Here is a 15,207-nt window from a genome sequence, read left to right on the forward strand (position 1 = left end):
GCTTGGCGGCTATTTAAAGGGACCCGGGCGCCCCTGCTTCTACCACCCAGGCCCTTTAAATAGTCGCCGGAGCCCCGGGCTGCTGCTGCTACCCTGGTGGGGGTGGGGGTGGGGAAGGGGAAGGGGAAGGGGAAGGGGGGGCACTTACCTTACAGGGTGGGCTGGGGCTGGCTCTGGCTCTGGCTCTGACCCTCCTCAGCCCCGCCCCTTTCGCCCGAGGCCACGCCCCTTCTGGGGTCCAGAGCTCGCCCCAGCACACCGGTAAGTCACTCCACTTACTTTCACGCCTGGCCCCTGTGGGGTCTCGCTGGGCCCGTGTCGGCGGGGAACAGCGCAGCCAGCCGCCGGGGAGCTACTCGGCAGCGGGGCCAGCCCCGGCGAGGGGAGACTCTCCATGGAGACCCGGCCCCTTTGCCGGGCCACGTGCGCCGGCTCCGGGGTTTAGCCCCAATCCAGCGTGGGGGGGGGGCTGTTGCCCTCTGGCTGCCCCCCCCGGGCTGCGTCCTCTGTGTGCCATCGGGACCGCCTGGGGCGAGCATCTCCGCCCCCTCCCCTTGCACCCCCATCTCCGCCCCCTCCCCTTGCACCCCCATCTCCGCCCCGCCCAGGAACAGCAGGGGCAGCCTGAGCGCAGAGCTGTGCCGGGGAATCTCATTTCCATATAGCCATGGTGCATTGCGTGCAGGGAAGCAAGTCCCTGGCCAAGGGGCTGATTTTGCTCCCAGTGTCCCCGATTCCGACGATCAAACCCGGGATTTAAATCGGTTCAATTAAATCCCCCCCCGCGCCCACCCCCTGTGCCCACCCTCCGTGCCCTGCGCCCTGCACCCACCCCCTGTGCCCACCCTCCGTGCCCTGCACCCCCTGCGCCCACCCCCTGCACCCCCTGTGTGCACGCCCATCCCCCGCCCCCCCCCCGCCCTGCGCCCCGCTTCACCTGGGCGCCCGCGCGCCCCCTCCCGGCTGCTGGGAGCGAGGCTCGTCCCGGGGCGGGTCCCCTCGGTGGCTCTGAGCTCGATTGCTCAGTGGAGCGGCCGCTCGGCGCTGGATTGAGCGGCCTGGGCCCTCGAGGCGCGGCCGGTAGGTGCGGGCCGGGTGCAGGGGACTGGCGGGGGGAGGGGCGCCCCCCCCCTCGGGCTGACCGCGGGGCTCGTGCTGGAGCTCGGCTCGGGGGGGGGGGGTCGCTGCGGCGCGACTCCCCCCCCCGGAGACCAGCCGAGCGCGTCTCCCGCCAGGCGGGTTCCCGAGACCCCCCCGGCACTCGCCCCCCCCCTCCCGGGGGCCCGGCCCCGCCCCCCTCCCGCCGCTCGGGGACCGGCCCCGCCCCGCTCTAGGGCGGAGCCCCCCCCCCTGTCCAGCTGCGGGCCCCGGCCCCGCAGAGCCACACGCCGCGGGGGCGGCGCCTGTAGGGCCCCGGGGGGGGCACGGACCGACCGGCGGCCCCGGGGGGGGGCGGCGCCTGTACATCCCGGGGGGCGTTAAACGTACCTGCGGCCCCGGGGGGGGGGCACATGGACATGCCCGGGGGGGGGGCGCGCGCGGCCCCGGGGGGGGGCACATGGACATGCCCGGGGGGGGGCGCGCGCGGCCCCGGGGGGGGGCACATGGACATGCCCGGGGGGGGGGCGCGCGCGGCCCCGGGGGGGGGCACATGGACATGCCCGGGGGGGGGGCGCGCGCGGCCCCGGGGGGGGCACATGGACATGCCCGGGGGGGGGGCGCGCGCGGCCCCGGGGGGGGGCACATGGACATGCCCGGGGGGGGGGCGCGCGCGGCCCCGGGGGGGGGCACATGGACATGCCGGGGGGGGGGCGCGCGCGGCCCCGGGGGGGGCACATGGACATGCCCGGGGGGGGGCGCGCGCGGCCCCGGGGGGGGGCACATGGACATGCCCGGGGGGGGGCGCGCGCGGCCCCGGGGGGGGGCACATGGACATGCCCGGGGGGGGGGCGCGCGCGGCCCCGGGGGGGGGCACATGGACATGCCCGGGGGGGGCCGCGCGCGGCCCCGGGGGGGGCACATGGACATGCCCGGGGGGGGGCGCGCGCGGCCCCGGGGGGGGCACATGGACATGCCCGGGGGGGGGCGCGCGCGGCCCCGGGGGGGGCACATGGACATGCCCGGGGGGGGGCGGGCACACGGACATGCCCGGGGGGGGGGCGCGCGCGCGGCCCCGGGGGGGGGCACACGGACATGCCCGGGGGGGGGGCGCGCGCGCGGCCCCGGGGGGGGGCACACGGACATGCCCGGGGGGGGGGCGCGCGCGCGGCCCCGGGGGGGGGCACACGGACATGCCCGGGGGGGGGGCGCGCGCGCGGCCCCGGGGGGGGGCACACGGACATGCCCGGGGGGGGGGCGCGCGCGCGGCCCCGGGGGGGGGCACACGGACATGCCCGGGGGGGGGGCGCGCGCGCGGCCCCGGGGGGGGGCACACGGACATGCCCGGGGGGGGGGCGCGCGCGCGGCCCCGGGGGGGGGCACACGGACATGCCCGGGGGGGGGGCGCGCGCGCGGCCCCGGGGGGGGGCACACGGACATGCCCGGGGGGGGCGCGCGCGGCCCCGGGGGGGGGCACACGTACCTGCGGCCCGTGGGGGCGTTGTGCACATGTGGGGACGGTGCACCTAGGGGGGCAGGCAGGAGTCCGGGTGGGGGTCGGGGTGTCCCCGGGGGGGTCAGCGAGGGGCATGGGGGGCTGTCGGGAGCTGGGGAGCAGGGGCTCGGCCCGGGCAGGGCCGCTGGCCGCATTGTGCCCTCGCCCCTCTGGCCGCGCCTGCCCCAGGGGGCTCCCGGGTCCCTGCCAGCTGGAGACGCTGCCCTATTCTCCGCAGTGCCCCCAGGAGTCCGTGGGCCCCGGCCATCCGCCATGGGGCTCCTGTCGGACCCGTACCGCAGGCGGGCGCTGTCCCGGCTCATCCTCCGCCTCAACACCCCGCTCTGGTGAGTGCCCGGCCCCTGGCTTCCTGGGCTCCCTGCCGCAGGCTCTGTGGGGAGCTCTCTCTGTTTCCTCCCATCCCCACGCTCTGCTCTCTCCTTCCGTCCCTCTTCTCCTCTCCCTCAGGGCCACCCGTCAGCAGGGCGGGAAGTGGCACACAGCACGATCTCCCCCAGGGCCCGGACACAGCCCTCCTTGCCCTAGGAGTCCAGGGATGGGGGCCAGGCATTGAGCCAGCGTTGCCTGCCTGGCAGTGCCAAGTGCTGCACCCCAGAGAGGGAGGGAGCCCAGCTGGGGCTCAAAGCCGTGGCCCCCACGTGCACAGATATCCTCCCTGTTAGACCTGACCCCTTGTCTCATGGGGCAATGGGGCCTGGGCAGGGAGTGCGGAGGGGAGCAGCCTGGGGTCTTCACCCCCTTGTGTTTCCTGTCTGCAGCATTCTCAGCTACCTGGCTGGACTGGGCTGGTTCTTGGGCCTGGCCTCCCCACCCTTCACCCTGCGCTCATACATGTCAGAGAACGCCATGGGCTCCACCATGGTGGAGGAGCAGTTCGTGTTTGGCGAGAGGGCACTCTCCTACGCCCGGGAGTTCGCTGGCCACAAGAAGAAGGTGGGGTGAGTTCAAGCCGCCAGTAGTCGGGGGAGCCCTGGCCAGGGTACAGGCCAAGCACTTCTCCGAAGGCCCCAGGCCAGCAGGGGAGGAAGGGTGGCACCCCGTGCCAGCTGCCTTTGTAATACACAGGAGTGTCCTGCCAGGGCCCAGCCTGCAGCACTCAAGGCAGGTGAACTGTATGCTGGGAGTTGTAGTCTCTAGGTGCTAATGGAGGGGGTGGCTCCGCAGGGCCCTGCAGTTTGCTCTCCTTGTGCATTGCGCTGGTGTGTCTCACTCTGCAAGGCCGGGCAGTGGCACTGGGCAAGTCTGTGCCTGTGGGTGGGTAGAGTGTGGCCCTGGGCTCTGAGAAGGACAATCTGGGGTTTGCTATGCGCGCTGGGCTCTAGCGTTACCCGTCCCCCCGGGCAAGAGGGCCCCGTTCCAGCCCATCATGCTTCCTGTCTCCTTTCCCAGGGGGATCCCCGTGGCCTGGCTGGAGAAGACCATGTGGAACCTGGGCCTGGAGGTTTATAAGCAGCCCTTCTCCCGCACTCTGCCCTTCCCCGACGAGACACGTGAAAGATACGTACGTGCCAGGCTGGGACCGCAGTCCCTGGGAGCTGCCCCATCTCTGTCCTGGGGGTAGGGCACAGATGAGCTGCAGGCACTGGGGGTTGGGGAGTTTCCCCCCTGGGCTGGGGGTTGGTGCAAAGGGACAGATGCAGCCCCTACGCCCCGTGGGCTAGCACCTCTCCACAGAGCTCTGGGGCTTCTCGCAGGATCCTGGCCCTTCCTCATCTCCATACCATGTGTGCTGATCCAGCAGGTCTGCTTCACAGAAAAGGGGTAGCAGAACTGAGGGGCTGACAGCACTTGAGGGGCCAGGGCCAATCACTGGGCAAAAGGCAGGAGCTGAACTAGCTCGCTGCATGCAGCTCTGCACCCAGTCCCAACCCACAGCCTCTGCTATCCCTGCCATGGACTTCCCCCCTGCCGCCAGTTGCTGGTGCTCCTCAGCCCCCTGCTCTCCCCATTCTGGGTCCCTCCTCAGCAGACACCACGATGCTGTGTTTGGCTCTGGGGTGGGAAGAAGCCCCTTCCAGGGCCTGGCTCCCTGCAAAGCCCACTTCTTTTGTGGGTGGGGCTCGGTTCCACTGTCCTGCTGAGCCCTGGTTCCCTCCCTGCAGATGGTGAAGGGTACGAATGTGTACGGGATCCTGCGGGCACCACGTGCGGCCAGCACAGAGTCCTTGGTCCTGAGCGTGCCCTGTAGCATGGGGCAGCACAACAACCAGGCCGTGGGTCTCATGCTGGCCTTGGCTTCCTACTTCCGGGGTAAGTGAGTACATGCCTGGGGGGTGGGGCCTGTGGGAGTGGCAGGGAGGTGCTGAGTCAGGTGCACCTGAGTGTGGCTTGCTGCTCAACAGTGCATGGGCCAGGCCTTTGTGTGACCTGGTGACGGAGGTCCTGTGGCCCAGGAATCTGGTGGGGTTCCTAGGGCTATATCAGGCTCCCGGGCAGGGCGAGGGGGGTTCCCGGGACTGTATTGGGCTCCCCCATGGCCTGACGAGAGGGTTCCCTGGCCCATATCAGGGTCCCTCCCACCCCTGGCCCAGTGAGGGGCTTCCTGGGGCTGCATTCCCCCCGGCCTGGTGAGGAGGGTTCCTGGGGCTGTCAGGCTGTTCAAATCAGACTCTCATGTCTCAGCCCCTCCCCTTGGCATCTGTGCAGTGTGTAGAGCACGGAGGCCTCTGCCCTGTTCACAGACGCCCGGGGGCCCAGCTGCAGGTAAGTGGCGGGTTCCTCCTGGGGCTGCTTCAGGCCAATCGCCCTGTGCAGGACGGGGTGTGTGGCTGACTAGGCTGTAGTCCCCAGGCATCTGCTGACACGGGCCCCGCCGTGGTGCATACTGCTCCCTGGGGCCGGCTGGCCTGGCCCTCGCTGACACGGGCAGTGCTTGTCTGCTTGCAGGTCAGATTTACTGGGCCAAGGACATCATCTTCCTGGTGAACGAGCACGACCTGATCGGCATGGAGGCCTGGCTGGAGGCCTACCACGATGTCAATGTCACCGGTGAGGCCAGAGGAGCTGTGGGGGCAGGGCTGGGTGGGGCGCAGCAGGGGGGCCCTGGGCTAGAGTGCAGCACTCTGGTGAGTCGCAGCCAAACACTCACTGAGCAGGCACAGCTGCTCGCTGCTCTGAGGGGCTGTTTCCAAACCGGGGAGCTGGCTGGGGCTTTCTCCCCGCAAGCTGGGTTCTGGGCAGTGGGGGCTGCCTGGTCTGAGCTGCTGCTGTGCTGGCAGAGGTGCTCTCCTCGGGGATGCTGGGCCGGGCCGGAGCCATCCAGGCGGCTGTCTCGCTGGAGCTGAGCAGCGACGTCATCACCAGCTTCGATGTGGCCGTGGAGGGGCTGAACGGGCAGCTGCCCAATCTGGACCTGGTCAACCTCTTCTATGCCTTCTGCCAGAAGAACGGGCTGCTGTGCACCATCCAGGGCAAGGTGAGAGTTGGGGGTGGGGAGCCCAGCACCATGCATGTCAAGGGGGTGGGGGGTGTTCCTGGCACCATCAGGGCAAGGAGGCAGGGGCAGCACCATCCAGGGCATAGTGAGATTGGGGATGGGGGGAGTGTTCACAGCCAGACTCCTCTCCCTGCTGGTTTCTCCTGACCCCCTCCCCCACTTTCCCAATTGCCCCCCCGGCCAGGCTCCTTGGCTGTCGGGGCAGGGGTGGGGTGGACTGCATGGGGGGGCAGGGGGCAGGCCCTGATGTCTCTGCCCTGCAGCTGCAGCGCACGGACTGGGACACGCTGCCGGCCTATGTGCATAGCCTGCAGACCCTGCTGCTCATGGTGCTGAAGCAGGGCTCCGGCCGGCCCCAGGGCGACCATGGCCTCTTCCTGCGCTACCATATCGAGGCCATCACTGTGCGTGGCATCAACAGCTTCCGGCAGTACAAGTACGACATGGGCACCATGGGCAAGTGAGTAACACCCCTGCGGGCAGGGGCCCCTGCTCCCCCAGTATGCAAGAGCCGGGACGGAGGGGCTGGCCTGGGCAGCAGGGGCGCTGCGGGTCAGGACTGAGGAGCACCAGCTGGGCTGGGGGATGGAGGGAGCCCAGGGTTGGGATGGCCGGGGGGCTGTGGATCAGGACTGTGGGCTCTTGGCAGAGCCAAGGCCTGGGGAGCCTAGGGGAATGCTGGTCTAGCTCAGTGTGGGGACTGGCCAGGGATGGGACTGAGAGGCTGTGCCCCCCGTTGTCCCACACTGCCACCCCTGGGCGAGGACGGTGCCAGCATCCACCCTGCTGAGGGCCTGCCCCGCAGGACGCTGGAGGGGATGTTCCGCAAGCTGAACAACCTGCTGGAGCGCTTGCACCAGTCCTACTTCTTCTACCTGCTGCCCTCGCTCGCACGCTTCGTCTCCATCGGCGTCTACATGCCGGCCGTCGGCGGCCTCGTCCTCGTCCTCGTCCTCAAGATATCCCCGGTGCCGCAGCTGCAGGGGGAGTGGGAGAGCTCTGGGCTGCAGCAGGGTCAGGCCTAGGGACGGGGGCGCAGGTGGAGTCTCTGCTCAGACTCAGGTTGGGGAGGAGCCGGCGTTTTCCACGAGGCCGCTGAACTGCGCAGCCCTGCCTGATGGGGGAAGGGGGCGCGTTCCCAAGGCTGACAGGAGGGGACCCCTCACCACTCTGCAGTGCCCCCTCTCCACAGCCTGGGTCCCGGTGAGGAGCTCGCTCTGGGAGGCAGGGGCTGCGCCTGTCTCTGGGGAGCAGGGATCTGCCCGTGGCTGGGTGAGGGTCGGTGCAGGGGCCCAGTGGGTCAGGGGATGCTGTGTGGTTGATTTCCTTGACTCTGCCCCACGCCCTCGACCTGTGGATGAAGCTGAGTAAATGTGATGCGGGTGCCGAGGAGCCGCTCTGCGATGGAGACAAGGGTGCTGCCCACGCTGCCGCCGAGGTGAGGGGTTGCAGGGCCCTGCCCTGGCCGCTCCTGGAGCTCTCCAGGCCCAAGGGCAGCTACTGCCTTCCTCCCCTATCCTCCATGGACTCCCCCGCCGTGGGTTCTCAGGTTCCTGGCCATCTAAAGGACGTCTATGGTACCTGCTACCGCAGTATGCAAGCGCCTCCCAATCTTTACCCTCATCACCCTGCACAGATCAGGACCGGGGACCTGCCCAGGGTCCCCAGGGCGTCTGGGGCAGGGCAGAGAGCTCCTAAGTCGAGCGATCACCCCACTGGGCTGCCCTGCTGTGTAACCCTCCCCACCACAGCTCCTGCCCCTTGGTTCGATGGGCCCAGCCCCTCAGGAGATGCTGCTTTGGGGCTGGGCTTGAAGTTGCCCAGGGCCCTTTCCCCGGGGCAGGGAGGAAGATTTGGGGTCCCCTTTGCCCCAGAAACTGGGATTCCTCCAAGGCTGAGGCCTGATGGGGTTGGCTCTGGCCCTGGTTCAGCTGCCCCTGCTTAGCTTCCTCCCTTCCCCGCCCCGCAGGAGTCGCGGCCTGGCCTGCTCACCCTGGTGCCACCTCTGCTGATCTGCCATGCCACAGGCCTCACCCTCTACTTCCTGCCTGTGCTGGGCCAGCACGTGGCCACCCAGCACTTCCCCGTCTCGGAGTCGGAGGCCGTGGTGCTGACGGTCACGGCCGTCTACGTGGCCGGGCTGGCGTTGCCACACAACACGCCCAGGTACGTGCGGGTCCCGGCAGGGAAAGGCAGGGCGATGCGACGAGATCCGGCGCTCACCCAGGGCCAGCAGCAGGTTGTGCTCTGGGGTGAAGTCAGTGGGCCAGCAGGAACACAAACAGGCCTAATACGCATACACAATGACTCCAGAGCTCTCTCCCCCAGCAGGGGGCGCTGTGGGGAGCAGGGCGCTGGCTGTGGGAGCCTGTCCCGGGGGGGGCCCTATGGCATTCTCCAGGGTACAGTCTGGACTGCTGAACAGCTGTCCCCCCTCAGTTCTCCAGCCTGGGGTGCCTCTTACACCGCCACTCCTGGTCTGCCCACACAGCCTCCAGCATGTAACTCACTCCCCGCTGAGTTACATGAGTGCTCTAGCCAGCCACTCCTGAATTATATAACAGAACAACACAAGCAAATTCCCAATCCCAGACTTTCCCCACAAATGTGCGTCTTGTACTGCCCAGCTCTTTACTCCTAGACAATACAAGCTCATAGAAAGTCTGTCATTTCATTAATAGAAAATGATATGCACAAATCCTGCTATCTCAAATGGAGTACCCCAGACACTTCAGTACAAGCACACACTGGTTTAGATAAAACAATAACACAAGTTTATTAACTACAGAAAGATTTTAAGTGATGAGGGATAAAAGTCAGAACTGGTTACAAAGAAATAAGATACCTAACTTAGCAAGCTATGCAAACTTAAAGCAAAAGGTTTTCTCTCACTATGTGTTCTAGCAATCTTACAGCCAGGATCTAGCTCCAGTCCAGTGATGCTTCCTTTGTCTTTCAGGTGTTGTTGGTGCTGTGAGTAGAGATGAAGGGAGAGATAATCTGGGGAGTTTGTTCCCCTTTCTTACAGCAATTCTCTTCTTTGAGAATCCTCTCCAGCTGGGGTCCAGGTGGCCAAGTCCCTGGGATGGGAGCTTCCAGCTGTGTCTGTGCCAAGATGTAAATTTCTCACTCACACCCTTTTTCCTGATAAAGAATGCCTGCTTAGCCAGGTGATAGTCCATTGGAGTTTGTTGACACCTGACTGAGGCATCAGTTGGCCTTTTATCTTTGAGGAACTGGTTTGTGCCTGCTTTTTTAAATTTGGAGCGTATCTCAGTAATGTCATACAGTAGAATTTTATAATCGGACTTTATATAAATGACTGCCTAGCAAGGAGTACTGCAGAAAGGGATCTGGGGGACACAGTGGATCACAAACTAAATATGAGTCAATAGTGTCACACTGTTGCAAAAAAAAGCAAATGTCATTTTGGGCTGTATTAGCAGGAGTGTTGTAAGCAAGACACACAACGTAATTCTTCTGCTCTATTCTGCATTGATTAGGCCTCAGCTGGAGTATTATGTCCAGTTCTGGGCATCACATTTCAGGAAAGATGGGGACAAATTGGAGAAAGTTTAGAGAAGAGCAACAAAAATGATTAAAGGTCTAGAAAACATGACCTCTGAGGGAAGACTGAAAAACTGGGTTTGTTTAGTCTGGAGAGAAGAGAAGACTGAGGGGGAACAAGAGTTTTCAAAAACACAAAAGGTTGTTACAAGGAGGAGGGAGAAAAATTGTTCTCCTATCCTCGGAGGTTAAGGAGAGGAAGCAATGGACTTAAATTGCAACAAGAGGGGTTTAGGTTGGACATTAGGAAAAACTTCCTAACTGTCAGGGTGATTAAGCACTAGAATAAATTGCCTAGGGAGGTTGTGGAATCTCCGTCATTGGAGATTTTTAAGACCTTGTCTACACTTACCTGAGGATCAACGCTGCGGCAATCGATGCATCAGCAGTCAATTTAGCGGGTCTAGTGAAGACCTGCTAAATCAGGGGCGGGCAAACTTTTTGGCCTGAGGGCCACATCGGGTTTCAGAAATTGTATGGACGGACAGTTGGGGAGGCTGTGCCTCCCCAGACAGCCAGGCGTGGCCTGGCCCCTGTTCCCTGATGGCCTCCTGCCCCTATTCAACCACCCCTTCTCCCTGACCGCCATCGGACCCCCCCGCCCCTAACTGCCCCCCACTGCCCCGTCCAACCCCCCCCTTCCTGACTGCGCCCCCCCCGGACTTCTGCCCCATCCAAACACCCCTTCTCCCTGTCCCCTGCCTGCCCCCTGCCACCCCATCCAACCCCTCCTCTCATTCCTGACTGTCCCCCAGGGACCCCTGCCCCATCCAACCACCCCTTCTCCCTGACTGCCCCCTGGAACCCCTGCCCCCATTCAACCCCCTTGTTCCCCGCCCACTGATCGCCCTGACCCCTATCCACCCCCTGGCCTCTGACCACCTCCCAAACTCCCCTGCCCTCTATCCAACCCCGCTCCCTGCCCCCTTACCATGCTGCCTGGAGCACTAGGACAGGCAGCTGCGCCACCCAGCTGGAGCCAGCCACGCAGCACAGAGACCGGGTCAGGCCGGGCTCTGTAGCTGCACTGCCCCAGGAGCTCAGAGCTCCCCCGCCCAGAGCATCGCGTTGGGGGTGCAGTGAGCTGAGGCTGCAGGGGAGGGGGAACAGCGGAGGAGGGGCCGGGGGCTAGCCTCCCCAGCCAGGAGCTCAGGGGCCGGGCAGAAAGGGCCCGCAGGCCATAGTTTGCCCACCTCTGTGTTAAATCGACCGCCGATCGCTCTCTGGTTGACTCCTGTACTCCACCTGATGGAGAAGGGTAAAGGGGAGTTGACGGGAGAGAGTGTCTCGTCAATGTTGCGTAATGTGGACCCTGCAGTAAGTAGATCTAAGCTACATTGATTTGAGTTACGCTATTCACATAACTCAAATTGCGTAGCTTAGATTGACTTTTCCCTTTAGTGTTGACAAGGCCTAAGAGCAGGTTGGACAAACACCTGTCAGGGATGGTCTAGGTAATACTCAATCCTGCTGTGAGTGCAGGGGACTGGACTAGATGGACCTCTCAAGGTCCCTTCCAATTCCATGATTCTATGAACTTTACCTACAATGTTGCCACACATTTTACCGGGACAATAATGATCAGCACATGATGAGTTTTCACAATACCTCATAAGGCATGCTTTATACAGAATTGTGTAAAAAGGGTGAACATAGCGCCCTGTGACAGTCTATAGAAAATGGTACCTTTGGTTCTCTGCTGTTTCTCAGCCCTGGCCAGAGCGGGGGCTAGGCAGGTGTCTGTGGGGCCTGACAGTCATTTCTCTGCTCTGCAGGGTGCTGACTGGCTGTGGGAGTGAACGCGGCTGGATGACCCTGAAGCTTCTGTCCCTGCTGTACCTGGCCATGCAGCTGGGCTGCATTGCCCTTATTAACTTCTCCCTGGGCTTCCTCCTGGCTGTCACCATGGTGCCCGTTGCAGCCATCGTCCAGCCCAAAGGCCCCAAGTAAGTGGCACCTGTGCATTTCCCATGGCATCCAGTGAGGCGGCCCAAGGTCACCTGAGCCAGGCCTGTCCATGAGTGGCCGGGGCTCCATGGCCAGTCTCATCCTTGGTGGGCTCGCTCTGCAGGTGCCAGGATCCTTATTCTTTATCCTTTATTCTTGCCAGTAAGTTAAAGAAGTATGGGCTGGATGAACGGACTATAAGGTGGATAGAAAGCTGGCTAGATTGTCGGGCTCAACTGGTAGTGATCAATGGCTCCATGTCTAGTTGGCAGCTGGTATCAAGTGGAGTGCCCCAAGGGTCGGTCCTCGGGCCGGTTTTGTTCAATATCTTCATAAATGATCTGGAGGATGGTGTGGATTGCACTCTCAGCAAGTTTGCAGATGACACTAAACTGGAAGGAGAGGTAGATACGCTGGAGGGTAGGGATAGGATACAGAGGGACCTAGACAAATTAGAGGATTGGGCCGAAAGAAATCTGATGAGGTTCAACAAGGACAAGTGCAGAGTCCTGCACTTAGGACGGAAGAACCCCATGCACCGCTACAGACTAGGGACCGAATGGCTCGGCAGCAGTTCTGCGGAGAAGGACCTAGGGGTGACAGTGGACGAGAAGCTGGATAGGAGTCAACAGTGGGCTCTTGTTGCCAAGAAGACCAATGGCATTTTGGGTTGTATATGTAGGGACATTGCCAGCAGATCGAGGGACATGATCGTTCCCCTCTATTCGACATTGGTGAGGCCTCATCTGGAGTACTGTGTCCAGTTTTGGGCCCCACACTACAAGAAGGATGTGGAAAAATTGGAGAGAGTCCAGCGGAGGGCAACAAAAATGATTAGGGGACTGGAACAGATGACTTATGAGGAGAGGCTGAGGGAACTGGGGATGTTTAGTCTGCGGAAGAGAAGAATGAGGGGGGATTTGATAGCTGCTTTCAACTACCTGAGAAGTGGTTCCAAAGAGGATAGTTCTAGACTATTCTCAGTGATAGAAGATGACAGGACAAGGAGTAATGGTCTCAAGTTGCAGTGGGGGAGGTTTAGGTTGGATATTAGGAAAAACGTTTTCACTAGGAGGGTGGTGAAATACTAGAATGGGTTCCCTAGGGAGGTGGTGGAATCTCCTTCCTTAGAAGTTTTTAAGGTCAGGCTTAACAAAGCCCTGGCTGGGATGATTTAGTTGGGGATTGGTCCTGCTTTGAGCAGGGGATTGGACTAGATGACCTCCTGAGGTCCCTTCCAACCCTGATATTCTATGATCCTTGCTTGGGTACAGGCAGGGTGCCTTGAGAACCAACAGCCAGTCCAAGGGATGGGCTGGAAATCCCCTCCCCAACCAGGGACCAGGCCCATATGCTGGTATTGGTAATCTGTCTACCACCAGCCTCTCCCAGCATGGGGAGCTGTAGGCATAGGCGTTCCCTGCTCCTCCATCCTCTCAGAGCACCCCCTGCTCAGGGGACTAGGGCAGGAGCACTGGGAGTTGTTGGGGAGCTCCTGGCCATTCCAGCCCCAGCCTCTCCCAGCAGGGGGCGCTGTAGGGAGTGGGGCAGGAGTGCTGGGATTTGCCCCTTTTCAGCCCAGCCCTGCTGGCTGGTGCGCCCCAGGCTGCCCCACTCTGATCCCTGCCTGCGTCTGTCTCCCAGGTATCTGTATGCAGTGCTACTGGTCCTGGTCACTCCAGCTGTCACCCTCCTACTCAGCATCATCCTGTACCAGGAGCTGATCGAGTACCCCGTCTCAGCGCTGGAGTGCTGGCAGCTCTTCCTGCAGGCTGTGTCTGAGGGCCTGCTGGACCACTACCTCTACGGCTCCATAGTCTTTCCCTTCATCGCCCTCTTCGTCTACCCCTGCTGGCTGCTGCTCTGGAATGTGCTCTTCTGGAAGTAGCTGGGCCCCTCTGCCTGGCCCTATGTCTCCTGGGGGAGGAGGCTGCTGACTGGGCCCCCGCCTGGCAACTGGATCCCAGGATCTGGGTCTTGCCCTGGAGCCATCCCATGTTCTCAGGCTGGAGCCTTGCACCTTTGTTCTGGAGGGAGAAGGCTGTTCTGGGGCCTGCAGCAGGAGTCAGTTCCCCTCCCTTGTGCTCAGTGGCCTCAAGAGGGCCTGGGGTGCCCACTGCCTGCACTCCACTGAACTCAGCTGTCCTTGGGCTTCGCATGCTGGGACCTTTGCCTTCGGGGGGCATCTGCCAGCTGGTGCACAGGGGAGGGGACACGGCACCGGGCTGCGGGCATGGGAGCAGTGATGCTTTGGCCTTGCTTGTTCCCACAGACAGAAGGCAGATGGCGGGGCTTAAGCTGGGAGAAGCAGGAGGCAGTACTGGAGAGGCAGGTCCCCTTGAGTCCACATAGGTAGGGGAGTGGAGGGTGCTCCCCACTCTTCCTCATGCATGGGCTGGATATGCCTTCCTCAGCATTGGGGGAGGAGAGGAGTGGGGCATTCAGGTTTGCATACTCCTCCACTGTATACAGGTGGGCCAGGCCCCCACAGCAGACTGGGCTGGGGGAATCCACAGGGATTGGAAAGGCAAGTGCGTGCCAGGAGTGTTCATCTTTGTAATAAAATAAGAAGAAAAGCCTTTGGCAAGTGTGGTGAGGGTGGTTCATAGCTGGTGCTGGCGGCACCCACAGGCCTCCATCCTTGGGCTGGGTCCTGACCAACTGTAGGTAAATAAGATGATCCAGCCTTGGGGAGCTTACGAGTTAGGAAGGGAGCTGCTCAGCAAGGGGGGAGAGAGTCCAATTCCGCGTACACTGCAAGTGAGGGGTAGGGGGTTAGGACAGCAGCGCTAGCTCTCCCCATCTGGCACGTGACAGCAGCATGGCAGAGGCAGACCTTGGAAGGACAGGTCAGGGAGGGGGGTTCCTGCGGGAGGTCAGGCAGAAGGCAAGGAGGTGGTTGTGGAGGTCTTGTGTCAGCAGAGGAGGCCGGGCCAGATGCAGTGAGAGACGTGGGGTGAAGTCAAGTTTAGGGGGCAGCCCAATTTACACTGCAAATCAACATCCCCCATGAAGCCACTGCTGTGGTGGTCCGAATGCAGCAACACCAATCTCTGTGCCCACCTCCTCTGTGCCTGGTTGTGAACTAGGTCCACGCTGGGGAGTACAGGCCCCCCCTTCCGATGTTCAGAGCTTTCAAGGGCATTGGCCCCCTCTCCTCAGAGGACACCTTTCCCCCCTGCTGCTGTGGCCTTCTCCCACCCTGGAACCACTGGCTGCGAGGGGGAGGTTCATGAGTGCAGGAGCCAGAACTTGCCCCGGAGTTGAAGCGAGGGAGTGGACTTCTCCCCAAGCCTCGGCGACACTGAAAACTCAAGTCGACCTCGAGTTGGTCAACTTACAGCCACTGCAGTTCGTGTGCGCACTGATGGTCTGTCGGGTGCCTGTCCGCACCTGGCGTGAGGGGGCAGTGTGGGGATGAGACCCGTGGCTCGCAGCTTCCCCCCCCCCCCCCCGGAGCCTGGCTATCCCCCCCTGGCTGGCAGCTCCCCCTGGCTCATAGCTCTCCTCCTACTGTCCCAGGATCCTGGCTCTGCCCCCCAGAGCCTGGCTATCCCCCCCAGGTCGCAGCTCCCCCCCCCCCCCCGAGCCTGGCTATCCCCCCTGACTGGCAGCTTCCCCCCCGACTGGCAGCTCTCCTCCT

At 63.1% G+C, this 15,207-nt stretch overlaps 1 protein-coding gene across 3 annotated transcripts; it reads left to right on the top strand.

The window, feature by feature from the left end:
• Positions 1 to 239: 239 nt before the first annotated feature.
• Positions 240 to 14,143, top strand: GPAA1 (glycosylphosphatidylinositol anchor attachment 1). 3 transcript variants are annotated; one of them, XM_084618474.1, is made up of 13 exons: positions 240 to 261; positions 2,832 to 2,940; positions 3,373 to 3,552; positions 4,004 to 4,115; positions 4,717 to 4,864; positions 5,501 to 5,602; positions 5,833 to 6,029; positions 6,314 to 6,510; positions 6,856 to 7,009; positions 7,393 to 7,488; positions 8,020 to 8,216; positions 11,393 to 11,563; positions 13,209 to 14,143. In XM_084618474.1, the coding sequence occupies exons 2-13, from the start codon at positions 2,867 to 2,869 to the stop codon at positions 13,450 to 13,452; spliced, it is 1,872 nt and encodes a 623-aa protein (XP_084474600.1). In that variant the 5' UTR covers positions 240 to 261; positions 2,832 to 2,866; the 3' UTR covers positions 13,453 to 14,143. The 3 variants fall into 3 exon arrangements, with proteins under 3 accessions (XP_084474600.1, XP_084474598.1, XP_084474599.1); XM_084618472.1 differs by lacking the exon at positions 240 to 261 and adding an exon at positions 933 to 1,080; XM_084618473.1 differs by lacking the exons at positions 240 to 261; positions 2,832 to 2,940; positions 3,373 to 3,552 and having other exon boundaries at positions 4,054 to 4,171.
• The last annotated feature ends 1,064 nt before the right edge of the window (positions 14,144 to 15,207 follow it).

Source organism: Lepidochelys olivacea (assembly GCF_965140295.1).
Source record: "Lepidochelys olivacea isolate rLepOli2 genome assembly, chromosome: 2".
In the NCBI taxonomy this organism is placed as follows: domain Eukaryota; kingdom Metazoa; phylum Chordata; order Testudines; family Cheloniidae; genus Lepidochelys; species Lepidochelys olivacea.